The sequence below is a fragment of the Amyelois transitella genome, chromosome 23, assembly GCF_032362555.1.
Source record: "Amyelois transitella isolate CPQ chromosome 23, ilAmyTran1.1, whole genome shotgun sequence".
Taxonomy (NCBI): Eukaryota; Metazoa; Arthropoda; class Insecta; order Lepidoptera; family Pyralidae; genus Amyelois; species Amyelois transitella.
This window is the reverse complement of record NC_083526.1, coordinates 7,669,650-7,695,530: the sequence shown is the minus strand read 5'-3', so window position 1 is coordinate 7,695,530 and position 25,881 is coordinate 7,669,650. Positions and strand designations below refer to the sequence as shown.

The 25,881-nt window shown below is 38.4% G+C and overlaps 2 protein-coding genes across 5 annotated transcripts; one reads left to right on the top strand and one right to left on the bottom strand.

Annotated features, from left to right (window-relative positions):
• Window positions 1-72: 72 nt before the first annotated feature.
• On the bottom strand, window positions 73-25,854 carry LOC106140461 (mitoferrin-1). Of its 4 annotated transcripts, XM_060950951.1 has the most exons (8): window positions 25,494-25,854; window positions 21,964-22,049; window positions 11,450-11,580; window positions 10,999-11,055; window positions 3,809-3,924; window positions 3,536-3,646; window positions 3,302-3,436; window positions 73-2,737 (listed from the first exon to the last, which is right to left on the bottom strand). In XM_060950951.1, exons 1-8 carry the CDS (start codon window positions 25,611-25,613, stop codon window positions 2,561-2,563), a joined length of 933 nt encoding a protein of 310 aa, XP_060806934.1. In that variant the 5' UTR covers window positions 25,614-25,854; the 3' UTR covers window positions 73-2,560. The 4 variants fall into 4 exon arrangements, with proteins under 4 accessions (XP_060806934.1, XP_060806933.1, XP_060806935.1 ...); XM_060950950.1 differs by having other exon boundaries at window positions 3,302-3,646; XM_060950952.1 differs by having other exon boundaries at window positions 73-674; window positions 3,302-3,646.
• Window positions 22,668-23,295, top strand: LOC106140462 (general odorant-binding protein 69a-like). Its single transcript, XM_013342057.2, has one exon. The coding sequence runs from the start codon at window positions 22,845-22,847 to the stop codon at window positions 23,250-23,252; it is 408 nt and encodes a 135-aa protein (XP_013197511.1). The 5' UTR covers window positions 22,668-22,844; the 3' UTR covers window positions 23,253-23,295.
• Window positions 25,855-25,881: the final 27 nt, after the last annotated feature.

The window sequence follows — 25,881 nt, the reverse complement described above, 5'->3', positions numbered from 1 at the left end:
AAAAATTCTTTTGTGATTAAGTATTTACATTTATATGTATGGGCAATGGGCAGAACAATTAAACAAGTACAATATTGTCGAACATTTTATTACTATGTATTTTGACAATTTTTGCTCAAAAATTTTGAACTTGTCTCTGGCCAGGCCAGAACAGCGCTAAAGATTAATTTCTATACAAATACTTTTAACTTTAAAACTCTTAATTTAAATTAATCTTATTTTCCTATAAAACTCATAAATATAACAAATACAATGTACACAAACAATAACGTAATAATCGCGTGTGTCGGCCGACCCGGCGGCCGCCCGCCGTGTCGCGGCACACGGCGCCACGGCGCGCGGCCTCACACAAGCACCGCTAGTTTTCCATCCCGCACGCGAGATCCCGACCACAGTCCCCGAGCCGCTAAACAACACGTAACAACTAAACTGTATAATATATAATTTCACAAGTAATACGAAACTATCGCGTTACTAAAATACATCGTTCGAATTGTGAACCCTGTAAACGAAAACTTCCGACTGCGCGGCGTGTCATTACGCAACACGCGTGAGGCGTATACACGACACGCTCGTGATGTATACACGACACGCGGTTACTACCCGCGCAGCGCGACGAGGCCGTCGCTCGCCGTGACTCGGCACAGCGCAGGCCGCGGGCGGACGCCGCGACGCTAAAACAGAAAAAGTAATAAAAAATTAAAAGTCGCGTCCTCCGCGGCCTCTGACTAGCTGCCGGCGGTAACCAGGAAACCGATAATTTTACAATTTAATATGTTTATTCTGTGAAAATGACCTGTCATGGGAACATTTATCGCCATCCTTGTCTATTCTGTACGGTTACTGTGGAACGGCAATATAAATCTGTCGTTTGGCAGATCATTTTCAATGGAGTGGAAACGCAGTTAATGTGATATTCGCGTGAATAGTTTGCGTCGAGTATTCACAGCACTGAGCCTGTTACGTGCGCTGGACTCGCTGTCACAAAACATATTGATCTTTTGATGCTTCACACCAACGAATATGTAAAAAATCGCTATAGCTACTGTATTAGCTACGTATCGTTCAACCAAGGTTTCGTTCACACTGATGCGATACCAGCACAGCGCTAATGAGACAAAACGTAAACATGGTCCAATTATGTAAAAATGTGTTTTACTAACGGAGCGAGACAGTTTCATGTCGAGCTAACAAAAACAAAACATTCACATTGGACACAATACTCACTACTCAAGTTCACAAAACTTAACCAAAACTAAAAATTACGCTCGTTTACTATAAAAATAATACTGCAACATCATTTCAAGGTTTCAATCGGGTCTAACAATATCATTAAATTTGACCAAATTATCAAATACACCTGTGAAAGTTGCCGAAATCCCTAAAGCTAGTAAATCACTGCACCAAAAACGCTCGCGATCAATCCACTGAACAAAAATAAAAGAGGAACTTTCCCAAAATATTAAATTTTGATTTTAAGAGACTCCCAAATTATACCTACTTATAAATTTATCAATATAAATATTTGAATTGATCAGCGCTCTTCAACTCCGCTACATACTCAAACATTTGGATATCACTTTGTCCTGACCAAAATTAAATACTTTTCTATGATTATATGTATACTATTAAAATAAACCTCCGTATTACATTTAACATTTTTATTCAGATACTTTCAATGATGATTACTAAGTACGCATGTCTTATGTCAGAACCAGGCGGCCCTACTTATTTGTTCGTTCATTTACTTGTACCGCCGCCATTTTGGTAACGAACAACTGTCAAATGTATGCAGCCAAATTTCTACATATATATATACTAATTATAAACACAACATATACATTACACACGACGCAACCAGTCCAGCGCACCAACGTCATCTCTTAATCTCTCACAACAAAAAAAGTTTATTACAAAAATTATAAAGTTCAATACATCTAGGAAAACGCGTTCGCTCTCGAATGTAAAACGAAATAAAAAATACCGAGCGGTCCGTTCCGAACCCACACGATCACAGACGAAGGTTCTCATTGCTATTTACATGGTTTTACGATATACTGGCGTCCGGCCAAAGGATTTCATTGGCTTCGGACTGAGAGTCCATTCCGAACGTTTATCCTGAACATTCTTTTGCTATTTTTTATAGTTTACTTTAATACAACTCAATGTTTTTTTTTAACTCGCTTGGAGGCATTTTATGCCACATTACGAATGGAGCACTTTGTAAAGTTCCGAGTCTGTCTTGATATCCTTTGATCCAAAAAGACAACAACCTTTAACCACACTCGTTACTCTGCTTTGATCGATTTGGATTGTAAAGTGACTTTTATAACAAATAATTTCGACAAACAATTTCATCGACATCAAATCGGATTTTCAGCGACACGCTTCGTCACACAATAAAAAGAAAACAACTCTTAGAGGGTGAAACAATATTCTATTATCACAATTCAAAATGTTCCTCTATAAAGGAGAATAAGTAAAGTGTTTGCAGTGCAACGAGTGTGAAGACAGAGCAGGTCTATGACTATGTACACTTTGATGACTGTATTATGCGGCCCTAGTCGGCGGAGGTGGCGGCCAGCCGCAGCGGGACCGCCAGCCCCGCGCGCGCCAGCTGCGGCGCCACGCCCCCCGACACTCCTCCGGACACTCCCCCCGCCACGCCCCCCGCCACTCCCCCGGACACGCCCCCCGCGCCCGCGCCCGCCCCCGCCTCCTCGCTCCTCGGCTCCGTCTACTGGCGAACACCACGCGTTAGTCAAACAGTGCTTACCTAACTAAAGGGACATTTAAGACATTTGTAGGAGATGAAGACACAAAGCCTGGCAGCGCACACCTCCCGTAATTCGACGAGGATGGCTGGCAGTGGGATAGTGACATCACACCCTCTCATACAGGAACTGAAAGTCACCAGCTACAATATGGAGGGCTTACCCACTTCACCCTTGCCAAGATAATGACAATAGGAGGGCCCGGGCTCACCATCACTATGAGAATGCAACTACGACAAACGCCAGGATGATAATGATACCTTATTAAAGAATAAGCGACTTGTGGTAGGCTAATAAACTAGGGATTCTTCATTAAGGCGATGGGCAAGCAACCTGTCACTATTTAAATTAAATTCCATTATAAAGATATACAGCTGAACGGGGTCCTTCAGTCTTTTTACGATTGTTGGCTACGTTAACCCCGTAAGGGGTAAAGACGTGGTAATATGTTTGTAGTATGCATAAAAGAATAAATTTTCATTAGATAATTAGACTGATGATTATAAATAGTGTTGCGACATACGCACCGGCGCGAGCAGATGCTTGAAGGTCTCGTAGGTGAGCCAGCAGATGGCGGCGGCGGGCATCTGGTAGAGCACGCGCGCGCTGACGCCGCGGAAGAAGGCGGGCGGGCCGCCGGCGCGCAGCACGGCCGCCGCCGCCTGCGCCAGCCCGTCGGCGCGCGCCGCCTGCGTGTTGAGCACGGTCTTGCACACGTCCAGCGGCGTGGTGGCGGCGGCGGCCAGCGCGCCCGCCGCCGCGCCCGCCGCCGCGTGCGCGCCCGGCGAGTAGCCGCGCGACGGGTTCAGCGCGCGCTGGCACCACTCGTACGTCACGAAGTGCAGCGCCGTGTACGGCACGTTCATCGCCACCTGCGCGACCGACACGCTATCAGTTCACCACGGAACCCATTAGTACGAGTGCTATTTTATAAATAAGGAAAAAGAATATTCATTATGTGTATAACATAACAGTAAGACCTTCATTAATATAACATGATTTATAACTTTGTAAGTCCATTGTCCAAATCCTACCTGCGTGCCGTAAGACCGGTAGAAGGCCCTGATGCCCTCGGCGCGGTACACGCCGCGCGCGCACTCCCACACGCTCCGGTACTGAGAGTCCAGCATCTGCATTCGCTGCTTCACCACTGAAACATTAGCACAAGACAATCAATAACTATTCAAATATTTAGAAAAAGACCCAAACCTCAATAATGAACCTCGGATTTTAGAGAGATGTGTGATAAATGGTGAAAAATATAATAATTGTTAATGTTGATGCATGCATTTATTTATTCACTTTACTGAAACTTGTAAAAGGAAGGTAATGTTCTATGAAGTAAAACTGCACTTATTCTTAAAAATCACTGCACTTATATATTTGGACTCATTGACATTTAATGTGTTATATACATTACAAAAATATGGACTTAAACATTTGTACTGAGCTGTAATTTTAAAAAAAACGTAGTTCCCGCGTCATTCTCTTTCTTTTTTGTTTAATATATTTTTTATAGGTGGCCAGTTCTAACCTATTTCAATCTATGGCTTATTCAAATAGGTTGCGTTATTGTATTTTCAAACATACCCGCCGGCAAGGACATCTATTGCAGAGATGTCCTTAAAAATCACATCATGCTAAATGGAACATCACTAACTATTCATGTCTAACTTACATAAATTTTTAATCTAATCGTACTTTCCTCTCATTATTGTATCATATCCTTTAAATAATTAACAATATAAATGCTATAAATACTTATTCCTGAATCTGTACATCATGGTTAGGATGGAAAGGCATTAAACCAGAAATGATCCATCCAAAACTAGTATTTTGAGCTATTAAAGAGTTTGACGGGTTTCTTTTTATTCCATTTTTTACAATAAAACCGTAAACATCACTACCAAGTAACAAATCAATGTCATTAGAAATATTAAATTCAGGATCAGCTAAGTAATGGTGCTCTAAGTTCCATCTTAAACAGCTTAAATGTATATCTTGTTCTGGTAAAGGTGATGTTATTTTAGGAATGACATAGGCATTCACATTTAATTTGAAAGCAGGATCAACTCTAGACTTTAAGGTGATTTGAACCATGTACTTTACCTCTGTAGACCTTTTGTGACCTAAGCTAAATATATTTCTATGGACTGGTATTTTCTTTAAATGTAATCGTCGAACAGCAGCCTCATTTATGAAACAGGCTTGTGAGCTTTGGTCTATTAATGTCCTTATTTGATTATGTACATTATCTTTTGACTTAATGGTTATTAAAGCAGTAGGTAATAAAACATTTGATGTATTATATTTTTTATCATTATTATGATGATCAGATGGACTATTTGGAACTATGGAATTATTATGATTTCCTTGTACGTTATGATGTAAAAGAGAATGGTGTCGCTGATCACAAATTCGACATGTACTTGGTTTCCTACACTCGGATATAATATGGTTACCACCTAAACAATTAATACATATATTGTTATTATTTACAAAATCATGTCTATCTTCTAAAGAAAGCTTTACAAATTTTTTACAAAAACACAACTTATGTTTTTCGGAGCAAAACTCACAATGTCTATCTGTAAGATTTACAGTTAACATGCACTTCGTTACGTGAGTAGGAGAGCTACTGGCCTGATTTTCGTTCTCTAAATTTTCCAATGCTCTGAAACGTTTTTCTATAAAATGTTGAAAGTGTTTTAATTTCGGCAATTCATTCAAACCCAGGTCAAAAGTGTACATCTCCCACTCCTTTCGAGTCTCTGGGTCCAGCTTTTCGGATACTATATGGATTATAATTGGATCCCAGGTACTCACGTCAATATCTAAATTAAGAAGTGCACTTAGGCAATCATTAGTTGTGTCTAAAATACCTTTCAACAAATCTCCCGACTCAATTTTCATACACTTCTGATTGAACAACCTTTTCAGAATGCAGTTAATAAGGTATTTTTTGTTGTTATAACGATTTTCTAACTTTTCCCAGCACTGAGTGTAATTTTCATTGGTTATAGGTGTGTGCCTGACCAGCTTTTCGGCTTCTCCTGTTAGGTAGCTTTTAAGATAGTGTAGCTTTTGTAAATCATTAAGTGAATTATTGTTGTGAATTAGAGAAAGAAAAAGATTTCGAAATGTTGACCATTCTGAATAGGCCCCTGAAAACATAGGAATGCAGATCTTAGGTAGTTTTATCACGGGATTTGCATGAACAAAAGAGTTAGTTTTCGATTCGGCTAAGGTAGAGGCTGAAGCGTATTGCTTTAGAGTTATCATGAACTGTGTTTTACAAATAATGAATGCTTCCTCAGTCTTTTCGTACATAGAATTACATACATATTCTGTATTATACAATTGTTCTTGTTCTACGACACTATAAAGTTTAACATCGTTATCTTTAAACAAATTCCAATTTTGTTCTAGATTATTTAGTCTAACTTCAATTTGTTCTTGCGATAGTTGTTCTTTAGGAAAGTTATTTAAATTAGTAAGAGCTTTTTCAATCAAATGATTAAGGCGCTTCTGAACATTAATCAAAACCTCCATATTTACATCGATCTAAGTCCTACTTATACAAACTAAACCTAGGTTGGTAAGTATATTGAAAAGAAATTAAAAGAAATTGTCTTGAAACTGTTCTCATTGACTAATCTTGAAGCGAGCTTGATGGCTTCCTTAAACTATACAACAGATCTTCTTAAACACACACGACTGTTCAGATAAAAATCAGTTATTATACGTACAAATGGGCGATGATTGTACTTCATTGACTGTAGATGAGTTCCTGTTGGATATTGATGTAGCAAAACTGATCACGGCTTCGTACTCCAGTTTTCGCGTTGCGTATAGAAACATATATTATTTATTGTGGTGGAAAGAAACCTAATTTAGTCAGAGCGTTTTTTTTATACTGCAGAAACTAATTTTGAATGAGGTGTACAATAAGCTGGAAATTATTTGGCTCGATTGAGGACCAATGTTAATGTTGATGCATGCATTTATTTATTCACTTTACTGAAACTTGTAAAAGGAAGGTAATGTTCTATGAAGTAAAACTGCACTTATTCTTAAAAATCACTGCACTTATATATTTGGACTCATTGACATTTAATGTGTTATATACATTACAAAAATATGGACTTAAACATTTGTACTGAGCTGTAATTTTAAAAAAAACGTAGTTCCCGCGTCATTCTCTTTCTTTTTTGTTTAATATATTTTTTATAGGTGGCCAGTTCTAACCTATTTCAATCTATGGCTTATTCAAATAGGTTGCGTTATTGTATTTTCAAACAATAATACATAAAAATCCTACTACTATTATAAAGGCGAAAGTTTGTATGGATGTATGGATGTTTGTTACTCTTTCACGCAAAAACTACTGAACCGATTACCATGAAATTTGGTATGTAGGTAGCTGAAGACCCAGAATAACACATAGGCTACTTTTTATCCCAGAGTTCCCGCGGGATTGATAGGGTTTCCATGCGGACGAAGTCGCGGGCGGCCTCTAGTAATAAATAAAACAATAATACAAGTTGAACTCCCTATTAATTTTGTAAGAAAGATTTTAGTATATACAATAATAAAATGCGCGCTAAAAAAGGCAAAAAAAAAATGAGACGGGAAATAAACTATACAAATTGCTACATGAAGGTTGCGTGATCTTAGCTGTCGCAATGGTCGCAACTGACCATTGCCCATTCAAAATTATCCTTTATTTTTATAGATCAAAACATGTTACAGAGACGGTAGAGAACAAGTAACTACATTATTTCTACCGATCGTAGTTCCATATATTTTCTAACATACATGCAAAAATATCACGCCTTCGTCCCCGAGGGCTAGGCAGAGACTATATCTCTCACTTGCCATGATCCCTGCATAGTTCTTTGGCTTCATCCACATTCATTATTCCCTTCGTGCAACTTCGTCGATTTCGCATTTCAGCAGTCTGGACCTGACCGCTCGCCAGGACGTCCCCAAATTAATCATTTCAAGTTAGTAATTTCCAATCAATATCAAAGATTTGAAACACAAATTTTAAACGTGTAAAATTAATAACATTAATATTGGACGCCACTTATCAGCATCGCTACAATCAGTATCAGAGCTACAACATAATGCGCTGCAATGTGATCGCGGTGCGATGCAGCGGCTGTTGTCTCAAGCTAGTTGAGTCTGGCAGACATCTTCATGTTAATTTATTTAGCGTTATATTTTTGCAAAGTAGGTAGTAATCATTCAATTATTAAGTTTAACCTTATCGCAATCAAATGTGACGAGTATAATAAAAATCCTATAGGTAGACATAGAAACAACCATCTGTGCGCGTTGAGAGTGTGTCAATGGCGTCCTTATCGCAGCGATTAAATACTTTTCCGGTTAGAAGCGGAGCGCGCAGGGCGCGGCGTGATCTTTGCCACCATAATGGTGTTGTTATAGTTTTTATTTGCCCGGCGATAATGGGCCACATAAACACAGATAATGTAAGTGGAGTAGTGTGTGGTTATCTGCAGTTCATCTCACTGACCTATAAACATTCGAAGGCTAATCATACAATGTATTATTTTAGTCACAAATCTAAAGTAAATAAACAAGTTTTAACATATTAATTATGGAAATGTCATACCTATTATATAATGATTACAGTATCGTCAAAGTGGATATATGTGTTTTACTTTAGTTATTGATAGATGGGACTTTATTATAAAATCGTTCAAATTGCAAATTTTTCTTAAGTAACTTTTGCATAAGAGTTTGTTTCTGTTTCTCACAAATCATTAACACGATGTACGACATGTTTGCATGATAACGAAGAGAATATGATAGTACTTAACAAACGATAAATATTTATAAGCAAAAGTTCAGGTGGGGGGGTAACCTTTAACTCGGAGTTGCGCCGGCGCCAAGCGGCACATTTCGATCCACCGGGAAGGAAACGCAACTCAATATTATAGAAATTATAGACTTAGCCACGAAACTGCACAGAATCAGTTCAAAAATAATGTACCCTTCATCCCTAGACTAAGGGGCAAATTAAGGGATATGTAGAAATTCTTATTTATATTTTTATTGTTATTCACAAACGCTTTAAATCTAAAATCGCTTCCAAAGCGCAAGTGTCGAAGAAGCGGCGGAACCTAGCATTTTCAGTGGTAGCATAGTTCTCAAAACAACATGTTGAGTGTTAACAGTATGGCCGTCCGTCCGCCAACGTTACACAAACATGGGCTGCCCGTCGCGGGCCGCGGCGGGCTTTCCCGGGCGACGAGACGATGTTGACTCACGCCGCTTCCCGTGTTTGCGCGACTGACAGTTTTCCTTGTAGTGTGGTGCAGCTGTATTGTTTACTAATCAACCGATCTGCTTAGGATACCTTCTGACTTTGTTGTCGACTATTAATTTCACAAGTTTAAGTATTGAGTGTAAGCTCAGGTCGCGTAGTGAGCCTCAGGTCAATATAGCCAAAACAGCGTGAAGTTTTTGCAATGGAGTTGAAAACCAATTATTAACAAATAAAAAACGATTTGATGGATGACCGTCGAGTCATAAGTTTGATAAAAAACACAGTAAATACTTAGTTATGAGACTTTCCTGTCACTGGATAGGGTGATTGCGCTGGTTTTCGTCCAATTAGCGGAGTTGCTAGCTTTCAGACGTAAAAATAATATGATAAAGTATCCTAATTAAAATAGCTCATATTTGTTTATATACCTCATATAGTCTATTTTTGATAAAAATTAAGAAACTTTTCATTATAACTACATTGTTTTTTATATAAATAATTAAATGTTAAATGGCAGATTTCACTAGTTTTCGTCCAAAAAAGTTTGGTTTTCGCCCTGATGTGATCTAGTTTCCGTCCAGTATGTAAAAAAGAGTAAAAGTGCAATGTTAAATAAAAACTGTTTTCTTAATCTTTTATTTAATCAACAAAAATATTTATTCTTCAGCAGTAGATTTCCTGCTTTTTTTATTTCCCCGAATCCATCTATAACAATTAATTTCATAGTTTAGTACCTACTAGAAAAACCTGTACGAATTAACAAGAAAATGTGTTAGAAGTAGATTCCACACTATTATGGACGAAAACTAATACAAAAAAAATTGCTGTTTAGTTTTCGTCCATGCCATTTAAACATTTTTTTTTAAACAAGCAATACCGAGAAATTATTGGACGTTAACTAAATATCTTGTCAAATAGCCAATAAAGTTCATATCTTAAGAAAACACATATATTTTTATAGGTCTGAAAAAGTAAAATGAACATTCCAAATATTTAGCTTGCTGTTTTAGTTTCCGTCCACGTGGACGGATACCAAATAATTGGTAAAATAGGCATGTCAGTATTTGTCCGCAAACTTTTACTAAGATTACTACAAAAACATTGTAAAATAACCTAAACATAATGTTAGTTATACTCTTAAATATCCTTACATGCCAAAATATTACTCAATCTATGTGAAATAGTCATAAAACCCACCACGGAGTGTTCCTGCACCAGCTATTTTTTTTTGTATCGGCAATGACGTCTACAAAACACGAACACATGCCGGCCACTGAGTTTAATTTTTTCAAAGTTTTCACTTGACAAATTGGATTTTGTGGTTGTTAGAACTGTTGCTTAAGTATGAAGGATCGTGACAAGATGCAACATGCGCGCAAAGGTGTGTTTATATTCCTTTTATATGCGTTTAGAAGTTAAATGGACGAAAAGTAGAACTGGACGCCAAACCGACGCAATTACCCTACAACAGCCAACGTTTAAAGTAGGCGTTATTTCCTCCGCCTATCGCGTGTAAATTTAAATTTCTGACGCTAGTGATTAATAATAATAGTATTGGAGTAAGACGCGTATATAATTGGCGGCGATTTGTTCGAGGAAAACGCATTGAGGCCGCGTTAGACGCACTTGCAGTGGATTTCTTAGAAATTAATCTCGCCTCGAGGAAAACGTCCCGGGTAGTCATACATAGCCTGACGTAATAGCGGACTGAATGAAACCTTTGTCTTTGTCATTCACTATTTTTGTTTCGGCTATTAACATGTTCGAAATATATAATCTATTTTGCCAAAACACGTGTATCTTATTCCGAAATAACTTACACGGGACAACTAATAACCATATAATCCTTCTCCAATGAAACTAGCGAGATTTTGTTGAGATATGTCACACATACAATACTTATTGTATATATAGCATTGCGTATTTTACCTTCAGTGGGGTTGGAGACGGCGTCGTGCACCAGCGACGCCAAGCACCCAGACAGACCTGAAACACGTACACGACTACATTATTTATCTTAATAGTATTAAAGTCATGGTTCACCACAAAACAAAACGAGTAATTGCACTAGTAATTTTCTCATAGAATCTTCATTGAACTGGACTAGAAATCTTACTCTATTTACTCTTGGCACACCCGCCTACCCGTCTGTGTGCTAATTTAAAGGGTAAACACCCTAAAAAGTCTTCAACGACGCAACAACAATATGAAGATCTAATGCTATTGAGAATGGACGGTAGAATGAAATTTCCAATTATATTGTCCACACTGCACAAGGTGAAACAGCAATAGTTGATCCTGTTCAATGTGATCATTTAGGTGTCGAGAGCCGACCGTTACAAAAGAAGGCTTGCGCCGCTGACGAGAGAGCGCTGTTTACCGTGCGTGATGTGGTCGTGCCGATGCCTGGTGAGGTGCGAGAGCGTCTGCTTGGCGTGCTCGTACGTGGCGAAGTAGCAGGCGTGCGCCGGGCCCGCGCCCGCCACCACCGCCGTCATGCCGCGGATGGGCCTGCGCAACATACACGAATATTACTTTCATTCTAAACAATACCTATGTTGTTACTTAATACCGCTACACCCCATGGTTTGAGTATGCTTAAAAATACAGTTGTGTCGGCTGTACGAAAAACAATGTCAAACAGATTTACTAACTACTAGTTTATTATCTGTCTGGCAATCGGAAGGACATGTGAACCCAATATTTACACCATCTAACTGAAACATTTTTTTGATTTTGATTGTAAACATTATGATAACGAGGTAGTTCCTGAACAGGTTCATGTCACAGCAAGTAATATTGAGACGTTTATTTGTCCTTCAGCTGAAGTAGCAAGACATGAAGCTAAGGAAGGCTACCAAACGGGAACGCTACAAGATTGCAACATAGCGCCTCTCCTGACGTAAAAGTGCATTAAGCAAAAGTAAACTACTACGGTACTACTTAGAAAACATTACTTAATGCCTTTTATCGATATAATTTAGACTTGTATACTGTCAGGTAACAAAGACACGCGACGTCTTTCAAACAGGATCGATAGCTGCGCCCTTGGCCGTGCTGCGGCTGCCCCCGAAATATAAAGCAATCAATTATTCAGACCCAGGCTTCGATGGGAGACTTTTTAAATATACCGTAATAGATTATTACGCCACGTGCGTTTAATATTTTATAGTACCCTCCAAAAACAGTTCATCTAATATTTCGTTATAAATTCGAAATACAAGAATGAATAAGAGCAAGAAGACGGTGCGTTAGTTTATGTTACAACATTTTTGAAAATCATTCCTGTTTCCTCTGTGGTGAACCACAAAGGAGGTAACTGAAATAATCAAGTAAGCGGAAGAACAGAAACGGCAACATACTCCGACAGCGACATTAAGTGTTGATAACACAATATATCAGTACAGGTTACAACCTAACTTGATAATTCTATTTTAATTTATTTGCCGCAAATGATAAGCGATGTCACCTTAATAGATGAGGTATTTAATTTAGGTTCAAATAAAGCCAGAAGTATCTCATTATTTGTATTTGGAGTTTTCTGAGAAATGCAAGAACGCACTATTGAAAGAAGATAATAAGACAATAAGTAGGTAAGCCGCGGCATGTTTGTATAAGAGCACAATGTGTAAGGAGTCAACAAGTTCGTCCGTGACAACGCCGCGCTGATAAGAGCAGCAAATCACCGGCGCTCGTGCCTTCCACGATACACTGCCGACCAGCGGAACATGATATGGACGTGCTGATATTGTCCCATCGATACGTCAACTCTTGACCTTTATGACGTGACATAAAAACCACCGTAAGGTGCTTAAAAGATTCTTTCGTAGTGAGAATCAGAAGTAAACATATTTTTGTTTAAATATGTTGTGATGGCAGACGGAGTTTGCAATAAAGTAAACAGATCGCACTTGTATGGACTTTAAGATATAATGGTACGAGTGACGTTAATTAATTGTAAAGTCCAAATGATTCGTAAAAAGACAAATAGACGTGGTACTGTGACCGGCGCTGAAAATATCGTTCAATAACAATTTAACCCAACAATTTCTTCCTGACATTTAGCATTCTTTATCATCTATATAACCTAACGGAAATTCTAGCAGATTCTTGTCTCTTAAGTCAGCCATTTTAGGCCTATTTTGTATTTGTGTCCTACTGCTGGGCAGAGGCTACCCCATTTCTCCATCCACAAGCCTCTGTCTGAAGCATAGTTTTGCCGTCCACTGAAAAATCAACCTTAATTTAGATAATCGAGATAGCCGCAAACATTGATGCAATTTAACAGATCGATTATGGATAACAGCATGATGATGCCGGCGCCTATCGCCTGCATTTTCCTGAAAGCCAGTTGTAACCAGGGCGTTGGCAACCCGGCCCTCAGACCGAGAGCGCGGTGCCACAGGAACTGCAGTTTCTAATCAAACCAAATGATTGCTTCCTCCAACTGCATGTATATTATATTTGCGGCGTGACGTGCCTGCTTCGGTAGCGAGTACGCACAAATGAAATTAACCTTCGATCGTTTTAAGTATAACCGGTTCCGATCCGAGTCACGCTATATACATATGTAAGGTGTATTGGACCAAAAATGAGTAAACTAATAACAAGTACCGTTTAGATATATTCCTTAATTTTGATCATCTTACTTTTTTTTCAGGTTTGGCATGTTTTAAAGAAAGTAACAGAATACAGTTTCATGTTTTAATCGTTTAGAATTTCAACTAAGAAAGTTGTTTAAATCCAAATAAATGCTGCAGGTCGGGAGGTAATAATTAGCAGTTCCCTAAACGCTGACGCAGGTCGGTGAATCCCGGACGCCGCCACAGACAATTGCGGCTCATCGCGACATTCGCACTAGATAATGAACAAACAATTACAATTATTTTGCGCTGGGAAACCAACACTCGAGTTTGCAATGTTTTGCGTGATTGCACAACGTTATTTAATCTTACAGCATCAAACATCTTGTTAAAATTAACACGTAGCGCTACAAAAAAGCTTGCTATTGTCAACAAATCTTATGTTTTAGACTAAGGCGAAAATTAATTTACGAAAACTGTTTTGAAAGCGGGAAAATGTCTGGAAATGGTTTTACAGACCGCTGTAGATAGGTATCACTTTGACAAGATCTTTACTTTAGACCATAGAGCTCATTAACTATGTAAAAATAGCCAGCAAAGAACAGACAGACTTTCGCATTTATAATGTTAGTATGACAAATATATTTGAAACAAAATCAGTACAGAGTGTGTTTGTCACCGCAAATATTACTTGTGTAGAGTAAATATGGCGCTATACGAGTAAATAGCCGGCTGCTGTAATAATACAATCACATGAATGAAAATTTTGATTATAGTTATTGACACACAAAAACTATGAGACATAAATAGCTTTAAATTAACTTGAGTAAATTAAGTTATAATAACAAAAGAGTTAATTGAAAATAATGATTTTTAAAAGAATGACATCATTGTATTTATGCAAAAAAAAAAACTCAATGAAACATCGTTAGTTTCAACTTCAGTCACTTGATAAGATAACTTTGTGTATTTGCTGCAGACATGTGTAGCAAGTAATGGTATGATAATAAAGTCAGTAGGCAAGTAATTAACAACACTCTATAGAGACATGGAGCATGAATTGCGTTACGAAAAAACTTGAAGAAAGTTACTAAGAAAAACATGCTAACATTAAACTATACGATATATCAATCTGTATGAATGTCGAAATTACTAATCATTGTAGGTACCAAAATGTAGACGTAGTTACAACATAAACTTGAAGATCTTCCGCGATCCGTGGCCTGACGTCATCGCACTTTAGAATTCAGTTACTAATCTAGTTGAGGTCGTCTTTTTCCCCATATCTAGTGAAAACGGAAACCAGGTATCGTTTTGTATGAGACCAGGAAGTACTATTACTGCTGTATATTGGACCAAGCATTATTGAAATAGCTGATCGATGGGTCGTTATCAAACTGCGGAAAGTATGGCGCCAACTAACTATCGATGGATTATATCAAATTACGTGATGGTAATATCGCAATATCATATCTGTTATTTCACGAGTTGATAAATCTGCCAATTTATTAAAAGTGGCTCATTCCAATTTAGGAACCACCGAAATGTTGCTACACAAGAACTGGATTTCCTAACTACTAAATCATTAATAGTGCAAAGAGTATATAATCACTACGATTGTATCCTCTTTGCACTATTAATGATTTGGATGATAGTTCGAATACCGAAGTATAAAGTTATTATACACCGAAAATTTAAAAGTAATTTCTCATGAAGTGAACAACAATAAACTATATAACTGGCTGCTTAGGGAGCATTTAAAGAGGGTTTACTAAACTTTCATGAGAAAGGAGAAATGGGATATTTCATGAAGGAAGTTTTCAGAAACATCTGGTCAGTTATCTTGTAGTCGGCGCTCGCATCAACCTTGACGACGTCTGCTAGTACAAACACTTCCTGCTATTTACTCGCAAAAAAGAAGATTACAGATCTTCGCATTATCCGCAATACACATAGATCGTACCTAGAGTCGAGTTCGGCTGAGCGGAGGTGGGAGGAGCAATGTCGGTAAGTGTGCCAGTGCGGTATCTCACTTATCAGCCGCGACTTGTGTGCTAATATCATTGATATCATTAAATAACTGATACCTTAGATAAATTCACTCTTAAAGCCAATTAGCGATATTTGCCTGAGGAGGTTGTTTGCTTCAGTTTTATCTAGCGTATCTTGTTAAACATTATTTGTAATTTGAAAACAATACATCATTTTTGCATTGTGTTTAACAACGTAATTGTGTGTGCTTAGATTGCATTAATTACTGAATATTTAAGAAATTATTTCATCCATAATTACTAAACTAACGATGGAATCATGACAAAATTTTACTCAAAGCCTTAGAATTTTGGTAAAATACGAGTAAATATTTTTACAGGAAAAACCATGTTGAAGTCTTGTTAAAAATATCTTGGACCAAAACCTAATAACTGATGAATCACAAGTGGATGGGACACACGATTAGATACTCGATGATGTTATGAAATACGAAATTCAAATTGAACATAAAGGTGAGATAAATAAAAAATATGTGCAACCAACAAATGGGGAAAAGCCAGAAATTCACATCGTCCTTCAAACATAATGTCCGATGCTCCAAAACTAGCGAATGTAAGGGACCGCAGTGGGACTGTCCCGTGTCTAGAATTCAATCCAGTTCATAAACGAGCGCTGGTAACGTGGAGCTAAGAATAGTCGTGATCGTGACTTCATGTGCTGATAACTTAATACCAAAAGAAAAAAATTTAATAACGTCACAGCGAGGTGTACTTAGTGATAAGAACGAAATGTTATAAGGAGAAGATTCCTCAGTACTCCAACACTTATCAGCAACAATGTTAGTTAAAATTATGTCTTATTAAAAGTGTCAATTCAATTTTACATAGTAAAGCTAATAAAGACTAAGAAACACGATATATAATCAACCAGGGAAAAACACTCACTTAAGAATGATTCAGACGAGAAAATGACCTTGAAAAAAATTCTTATTGGCCTAATTAAAAGGAGACGGAAAAAAGAAAAGGTTTTGAAGTCAGTCACAATGATGATTGGTGTTTTACTAAGAAATACCAAAAAACTGTAATTCGGGCAGAGGTGGGAATAACAAAATCTGGCTCGATGGCCCAAATTAAGGATAACGTTGTCTACTTCATAAGTCTCTATCAATAAAACTCAAATGGCGCATTTTTAAATTAAGAGACACAATATTCTTAAGAAAGATAAGGCTACACATATACATTCAGTCAGAAAAGTATCGGGAATGGATTATTTATTTATGGTTCCAAATTCAAATTTTTGTTTTTTTTGTTGTTGTTAGATTGGCACAACTGTTTTCCATTTTGGCGCGGAGTTTGAGTTGCATCTGTTGTTTACATTAAATACAGTGCTATTTTTAGTTATATCATATCTAGTGTGTATTGCTAATTTCATAATGGATAAAAACATCGAACAAAGAGTTTGTCTTAAATTTTGCATTGCCAATGGAATATCGTGTTCGGAGTCACTGAAAATGTTATAGAAGGCTTACGGTGAATCCACTTTATCAAAAACTCGTGCTTATGAGTGGTACAAAGCGTTCAAAAGCGGTCGAGATGTGATGGAAGATTTGCCTCGCTCTGGTAGGCCATCAACGTCTGCAACTGAAGTTAACATCGCAAAAGTGAAGGAAATAGTGACTGAAAATCCTCATTCAACTTTGAGAGAGATAGCCACCGAACTTTCTGTATCTCACGAGTCGATCCGTACCATTTTAACTAATAATTTGGGTATGAAACATGTTGCCGCTCGGCTAGTCCCAAAAGACCTGAATTTTTTTCAAAAACTCAATTTTTTTTTTTTTTTTTTTTTTTTTTTTTTTTTTTTAATTTTTATTCATTATTATAGGATATTATTATATCGCTTAATAATTGTCGTATGGTTTAACAACTTGGTTGACGTCAAATAAATTACTTAAAAACTAAGTTTACTGCCGCTTCCAAGGCGTCAGTGCAGAAGAAGCGGTAACAAACTGCACTGCAGCATTTTCATCAACAACGTCAACTTCACAATATTAAATTATACTTAGAATAGAATGTGGACGGGAGAATACATTGTTCACGGGAGATTTATATATTTATGAGATTTAATATTGAAAAAAGAAAAAAAAATATATATATATATATATATTATGGATTGCCAATTTTAAAAAGATTTATGTACAGAGTGTACTGAAATTTTGATTTAAGTTCAAATTAAACTATAATTAATTACGAGGTTCCTGTGCCAAGCTCGAGCCAGATGTTCAATCGCATGAGAGTCGCTGAGGACATGCTAGAACGAGTCAATTCCGACCCAACATTCATGAAACGCATTGTTACTGGTGACGAGACGTGGGTTTACGAGTTTGACATGCAAACTAGTCAACAAGCTTCGGAGTGGCGCCTTCCAACTGAACCGAAACCGAAAAAACCACGCCAAAGTCGTTCAAAAGTCAAAGTCATGTTGACTGTTTTCTTTGACTATCGCGGTGTTGTGCACTCGGAATTCTTGCCGGAAGGTCAAACGGTAAATAAGGAATATTATTTGAGTGTTATGCGGCGTTTAAGAGAGCAAATCCGACGAAAAAGGCCAGATTTGTGGAAAGAAAATTCTTGGATTTTGCACCATGATAATGCACCTTCGCACAAGGCCATCATTCTGAACGAATTTTTAACCAAACACTCAACAAATACCATCGAGCAACCACCATATTCACCAGATATGGCTCCAGCCGACTTTTTTCTTTTTCCTAAACTCAAATTACCACTTCGTGGCACCCGTTTTCAATCGGTAGAAGACATAAAAGAGAATTCGCGGCGAGAACTGACCTCAATTCCGGAAACAGCGTTTAAAAAATGTTTTGATGATTGGATTATTCGTTGGCGTAAGTGTATCGTTTCTAAAGGAGCATATTTTGAAGGTGATAAAATAAATTTGGATGAATAACAAACAGTTTGTGTATTATTGATCTTTTCCTGCTACTTTCTTGACAGAGTAGTATGACTATGATTTGAAGCCCGGGCGGTCTATTGTAATGTAATATAGACTGGTGCACAATACACAAATCAGCGGAGGTTTAATTTTAAATAGAGCACCGATCACGCGGGCTGAGCGGGGGCGGGACGCCACTACACGTCTGCGTCCTATAGGAAGGGGACTGGCGTACTGCATTCACAAGAGGGAAAGCACGACCCTCCATCTGCTGTCTGTCAAATGCCTCATTCCACCTTACAAATCCGTTTGAAGCTACCCTGCGCAGGGAAATCAAAATTCCATTGTTATTTGAAAAAGTTCATGGTAGCGAGAAACACTCACTATCATGAACTTAGCTGTTTCCTGGTCCTTCTTGTTATTCTCCATAATTATCTTCGTCCAGCTACGGCTGTAGTTTAGAGAATGTGGTGGCTGTACGGACGCGGAGACATATTTATCAGCAGAGGTGCGGCACGCAGACAGGGTGGTGATAGCGCGGCCGACGATAAAGATTTGATAAAAGGGCGAATCCTTCACAGGGCGGTGCACGTGGGCGCCAGAACTGACTCCTATCGGATTATTGCACTCAATTAACTCAATATCATGAACAAAATACTCATTTAATCAGCTTCTTTTACACACTGGTTAACATAATATGACTTTTTGCGCTTATTTAATAGCTATGTTCGCAAAACAGCCTTATATATAAATAGCTCTTTTATCTGATGGTGTATTTGTCAAAGTCACAGCCGTCTGGGGCACAACGATTGTACCTATGCACTTTTTATTATTATAATGGATTCGCTCCGACATACGGTGTGTCGGTGATATCAAAAATTCATTTTAACGCTATTTATATGTGCATCTCTTGCATCTGCTGCATTGTATTGGTTATAACTATTATAAGAAGAAAATGTTGCGAAATGATGATGAGATTAGATAATGAAAGATTGTTTCATTAGCAAAACAAATTTTGGTCATATAATTTTTTAATAAACGTGCGTATGTGTGTTTTCTGTTGGCATTCGTAAATGACAACATTTCTTCGATTTGATCTGAACGAAGCATGAAACTGTTACGTCGGAACTTTAAATTCTCTTACTCTAGTCTGCCAACGTCAGTCATCGTTTTGATGATATTATTCCATGTATATAATGATAGGCCAGCTATTAATTTCAATGGGGCCTCTTTCTTTCGAAATTTAAATGAATACAGGACTAGTTAAGATTTGGTTTAAAAATGTGTCATGAATTAAGCAATGCTATCGTCGAGGAAAGAATATCAAGCTGGTTGAGAAATGGTTTTCTACTTTTTTTAAATGACTTGCGGAAATCGCTGTTTACCGCTGTCACGGTTACGATGCGTTTTGTGCAAATTCCATTGCTAATTGACGCAGTATATAGTACGCATGTAAATATCGACCCTGCCCTGCGCCGAGGCAAACAAACGGTTTTTTAATCAATTTAACAATCGATGATTTTGCTGACTGATCAGAGCTGGCAGGCCTTTAAAGGCAGTGTGTCTGTAAACATACGATTAAGTTGACACCGACCATTACCATTCTAGAACCACGACAGATTTCTATCTGACGAACCGAAGGAGCAATGCCCAATGCATTCGAGTGAATGCTCTCGAAAAAGGTGAGGATTAAACCGGGACTAACGCTAGGACGTATTAACCGAAATATCTATTCCTTGATCAAATAATGGTAATCGACCGGAAGGCGACAACATTACAAGTACCAATAGAGACGTGGACGTTGCTGCATCATCGGCGGCAGGTCGAGAAGGTCACTCCTCAGCCAGATACGTGGTCACGTACACTGATAACTGATAAGCGGCCAGATATCGCCCTCGACCGGCTGATTTCACCGCGATCAAAATTGCGGGTTTACTTACGGGTTTTCCGTTGCCATAGTTTCTGATATAACCTTTAAGGATACTTTTTCATCATCGTCGAATGCTATCTTCATTAATCAAATAAATGAAAAGAGCTTTTAACAATTGGGACAGGTTTGCTTTTCGAACCACGAATCCAAGGCTACGGAAATAAACGTTGGTTAGAACTTTAACACATATTTCCGATTATATGTATGTCATGAGTTTGTAGTGCATCTATAGCAATGGTGCTTCATTATTAAAATATCCATTCATTCATATAATTACGTCAATATCCCTTGCGGGGTAGACAGAGCCCGCAATCTTGAAAGACTGATAGGCCACGTTCAGCTGTTAGGATTAATGATACAATTGAGATTCAAAGAGTTAAGACAGGTTGATAGCCTATCACCTAATAAAAGCATCCCAAGTTTTTAAGCCTATCCATCAGTCGCCTTTTGCGACATCTATGAGAAAGAGATAGAGTGGTCCTATTGGTGAAAGAATTTTGGACGAGTAAGTATGAGATGAAGATATAACCGATTGCGAGTCATGACTGATAACAGGACAAAATAGATAGATGGCAGTTTGCACACAGACAGACCTATCGTAAAATTCATGAAGCTTTAACGATATGATAATCAGTGCCGTCATACGTCGCCCTTACAAGTATGATTCGCTAGTTTTTTCACTATGAGAATAAGGAGCAAATACCATTCTCTCTTCTAATCATCGATTATTCATAAAAATTACGTAATGAGTCTGGGCATGGTATGGAATAAATCCACATTTTCAACCACTCAGAGTCACAACTCTGGTACGAAACGCAGGCTGCGCTAAAATGCGAAGTTGGAGATAAAACAAATAAGAATAATAGTTAAAGATAGCAGTGTGGACATGGCTGAAGTTACTGCAGTATATCAGTCACTATAAAATATTCCACTTGAATTGCAAACTGCTTGTCCTATGAGTATAATTGGTGATTCGAAAGATAAATCATTGTCCATAAAAATCTATAAGGCTGAACCTCGGATACTTATTGAGACATCTAAATAGGTACGTTAATAGGTACGTTGAAATTTTTGGCTTTTTAACATGGTCATATTATTCTGAAGCGTGTTTGTTAAATACGATTACCGATCCTCTCCGCAGAGTTCTGTAGAATCAGAACATTTATGAGCCAAAATACAGTATATTGCTTTCTTTTAGCTGAAGCTTAGATAATCTTCAAGCGGTTATACTTCATGTTCCAGTGGAATTTCTAAACCAACCAACTTCAACAGCAATCTCTCTAATCTTTGTGTGATGACGGTTACACCCTCATCTGTGCTTCGTGGTCTGGGGTCAGCTTCCAACTCTGACTTGCACTCGTAAGACGCGCGGTCATCGGCATCAAGCCCAATGCTCGCATATCATGTTTAGCGCCATCAAGCTGGTGGCGAGGACATTACCTGAGCAGCCCCTCCGTGCGCACCATGTAGCGGAAGGTCTCGCCGATGGTGCGGTTGTGCAGCGAGCGAAGAGACTGCATCCGGGTCTGAAACAACACGATCTATTAAACATATAATCTTGGTAAAAGATATTACAAAATAGTGAAATAATAAAAAATACCGATATAAAAAAAGAATAGACCACTTCTCCTCTTTCCCACGTATGTCGTAAAAGGCGACTAAGGGATAGGCTTATAAACTTGGGATTCTTCTTTTAGGCGATGGGCTAGTAACCTGTCACTTTTGCACACAGCTGGACGGGGCTTGTGCTTTAGCTCTGTCTACCCCGTAAGGGATAAAGACGTGATTATGGCAGTGGGCGTCCCCGCCGGCGGGTGGCAGCCAGGACCAATGCCAGTGGGCGGAGACGCGTCAGCTTTCAACGAGGAAATACTACTCCGTACATTATTACCATCATTATATTCTGTGAGCAACGCAGGACAATCACTATACCTCATCACATGTAGCCGACGTCCGTCACGTCATTTGTCAAACTCAGGAAATTACGGAGTATTTGCGAGCGACCTGCCATCCGCACCGTGATATTGGTGACATCTCGAAATCTATTCACATCTAAAACCTTCAATTTACCAACATTATAAAGATACCTAATTAGACGTCACAGTCGCGCAATTATACCAGATGACTTTACAGTATCAACAAAAAATAACATAGAGGACGCGGAAAGGAAAACATTCGCTTCATGCAAACAGTTTTTAATCACATCGATGGTGGCAGATATGTAATTTGGAGCCCACATTTATGTGATATGTTGGAGCATAACGTTGACATTGAGGGTCGCGTTTATAAGGCGGGAGCCGGTGAGGCCGGGAGCATTGGAGATGGCACTGAGCGCGTGGGTGGTGGCGGCGGCCGTGCTGGCGGCGGTCGCGGCCATGGACGACGAGATGGCGGAGCTGGCCAAGATGGTGCACGACAACTGCGGCGAGGAGACCGGCGCGGACCTCGCGCCCGTCGACAAGGTGAACGCGGGCGCCGACCTGGCCGACTTCCCGGACCCCAAGCTCAAGTGCTACATCAAGTGCATCATGGAGACAGCGGGCATGATGACGGACGGCGAGGTGGACGTGGAGGCGGTGCTGGCCATGCTGCCGGACGAGGTGCGCGGGCGCAACGAGGCGGCCATGCGCGGGTGCGGCACGCAGCGCGGCGCCGACCACTGCGACAACGCCTTCCTCACGCACGTGTGCTGGCAGAAGGCCAACAAGAAGGACTACTTCCTCATCTAACGCCGCTAACGAACCTACATTCATTAAACCATTTCAATTGTTACCAGTGTTCTTTCTAGTGAACCCTTAGAATTAAAAAAGGTGCAAAGGATATAACTCAATAGTTATTCAATCTGCCAAAAATTTCTACAAATTTTCATTATCACAAGATCAACTCGACATTAGGTGGTTTAGCCTGTCCTCTGACGCATACAGACAGAGAAACAATGCGACAACAACAACAAACAGAAAGCTGATGGTATGGAGTATGGACAACACCAGACACCAAAAGGGACAACTGCATTAGACTACCCAAAAACATTATACATATTTACCAACATTCCAGATTCTTATTTTTTTGTTTTTGCTCAGTTTCTACGAGTATATCCATATTTCTTACAGTTATACTGGTCTATAAGCATTCTTTATCAAGTGTTCCACTTTCTAAGATTAATTATGCCATTTATGTTACCCAAATAGTAGTACACAAAAACAAGTTTCATCTTAATATATCCCAGTGGTTACAGCTGGCTGATATCCTTTCTGTATCATCATAAAATAAGACACTGCTAACTTGCATTCAAAAAATATTAAAAAGGATTGTGTTTATACAAATACTAATTCCACAGATCAATGTATGCAAGTTAGCAGCATCTTATCCTATGATGGTAAAGATAACACATATTAAGCCAGCTGTAAGCATACTTTCCTACTTGCTTTTGGATTTAAGTGAGTTTTTCCCAAAGCCATCATTAAGTTGTAGATAAGAAATATCAACCAAACAAATTTCTTTTCATTGGCTCTTGTTTGCCAGATTTGGTAGAGGTCGAATACCGATCCTTTTACTGTTGCATTACTGTCTATAGTAACAACAAAAATAATGTTCTGTATTGGCACCTCATGTTTTTAAATAACAATCACACACATTGAACAGCTGCTATCGAATTCTAACTGAACAATATTATAAATGCAAAGAAGAGTTTACATATTATATTAATTATTTATTTTCTCAATCTTCTCAAAATTTCAAATAGTATACACAGTTAAGATTACTTTCAATTTTTATGTCACGGGTTTGCAATACACCATGCTACAAAGACATTGGCAAATGTAAGCATTTAGTAGAACATCACTGAAAGTAATATTGCTCGATAATTTTGTGTGACGGATTAGCACAATGGACATCAGACACTGATAGTGGCCTGGCAGCAACCAAATACAATTGTAAACAAAGATAACATCTCACTGGAATATATTTTTTTAAATTATACATATATATAGTCAAATCTGTATCCGTTGCAGTATAGCACCAACCAGCTCTAAAAAAAGCTGTTTGGCTTCACGATAGAATGGTTGCCCATCACCTACAAGAGGAATTCCAAGTTCATAAAGCTATACCTTAGTCACATTTTATGACATCCATGGCAAAGATATGCAGTAGTTCTATTCAAAAGTGCAGGAAACCACACATCAATAATAATTAACACAAACAGTCACTGTTAAAAATGTCAAATCATGGGCATTTTGAAAGAATATTTCAAATTGGGGCAAAAATTGAAAATAATTACTCAATTTCCACCAGCCGTCCAAAGAAACAATTGAGGTATAATGAAGTAAGAACTGAAGAGCTTGCAATCAAACTGCATCAGAAGCGACAAATGTTATATTTTATTTATTTAAATAATTGGCACACACATAGACCAGGAGGCTAACATTAGATATTAATTACTGTAACCAACATATCGTAATGATTATCAATGTTGCTCAGTGATTTACTTGTGAGAAATTTGTTGACCCGATGATTGGACAAGATTTATATTAGTTATTTAATTATTTATTCGGCCTGTTACTCAGGACAGCTCTGTGACATACATATATTACGACCATCATCACCTAAAGTAGCAAATTTAATTCTTATCCAATTTATTGTAATTCATTAATCATGCGCAAGATGTCCTTAGGTAAGAAACTCTCTAATAAAAATAGGAGGAAAATGAGTAACAAATATCGGGAGCAACGTTATCACATGTTATTGACACATAAGCCAGAGAGGGTAACATGCTTCAATAACACGAACAAAACTTCTATACTAAAGCTAGGCGAACTAGATTGATCTGATGAACTATTTAGCAATCAGGCAGGTGATTGAGAGATTTTTACATAACTGCAGTGGCAAATTGTGGCGTAATAGGACAGCCGACAACTGTCACGGCGATAAGGTTAGGTCGAGTGTTCGCGGCCGCTGGAGGCCCTGATCCTTACCTTCACGGAATCTAGAGGATACATTATGCAATGCTCCATCACGCCCGCGATGGCTCCTGCGGTCATGTGTGTGGTGAAGTTTTGATTCGTCGGAAGGGCTTCATAGTCGTCAAAGTTCATAATACTCACTGAATACTGACACTACGCACAAAATAAACACAATTATAAGTTAGTAATAGAGATTTAGGTGTGTTTCATCGAATTAATATTATCATTTTTACTTCACTATTTTCGTCACAAGTCATACAAAATTTAGAACAATTGAAATTGATTCCATTGAGTGCTGTAAGCACGCGCGACAGTCTGCTACTCTACTCTAATGTCAGCGCGACAGAAGACAGCGATACTGCTGATTATCACAGATAACACATAACTCTGCCAATTAGAC

Bases quoted from the DNA above. Each gene is read 5' to 3' on its own strand.
- LOC106140462 (XM_013342057.2), top strand. From the start codon at position 22,845: ATGGCACTGAGCGCGTGGGTGGTGGCGGCGGCCGTGCTGGCGGCGGTC.
- LOC106140461 (XM_060950950.1), bottom strand. From the start codon at position 25,613: ATGAACTTTGACGACTATGAAGCCCTTCCGACGAATCAAAACTTCACC. The intron at 22,050-25,493 runs GTAAGGATCAGG...GTGTTGTTTCAG, and splicing joins ATCCTCTAGATTCCGTGAAG to ACCCGGATGCAGTCTCTTCG. The intron at 3,925-10,998 runs GTAAAATACGCA...CTAATGTTTCAG, and splicing joins CGTCTCCAACCCCACTGAAG to TGGTGAAGCAGCGAATGCAG.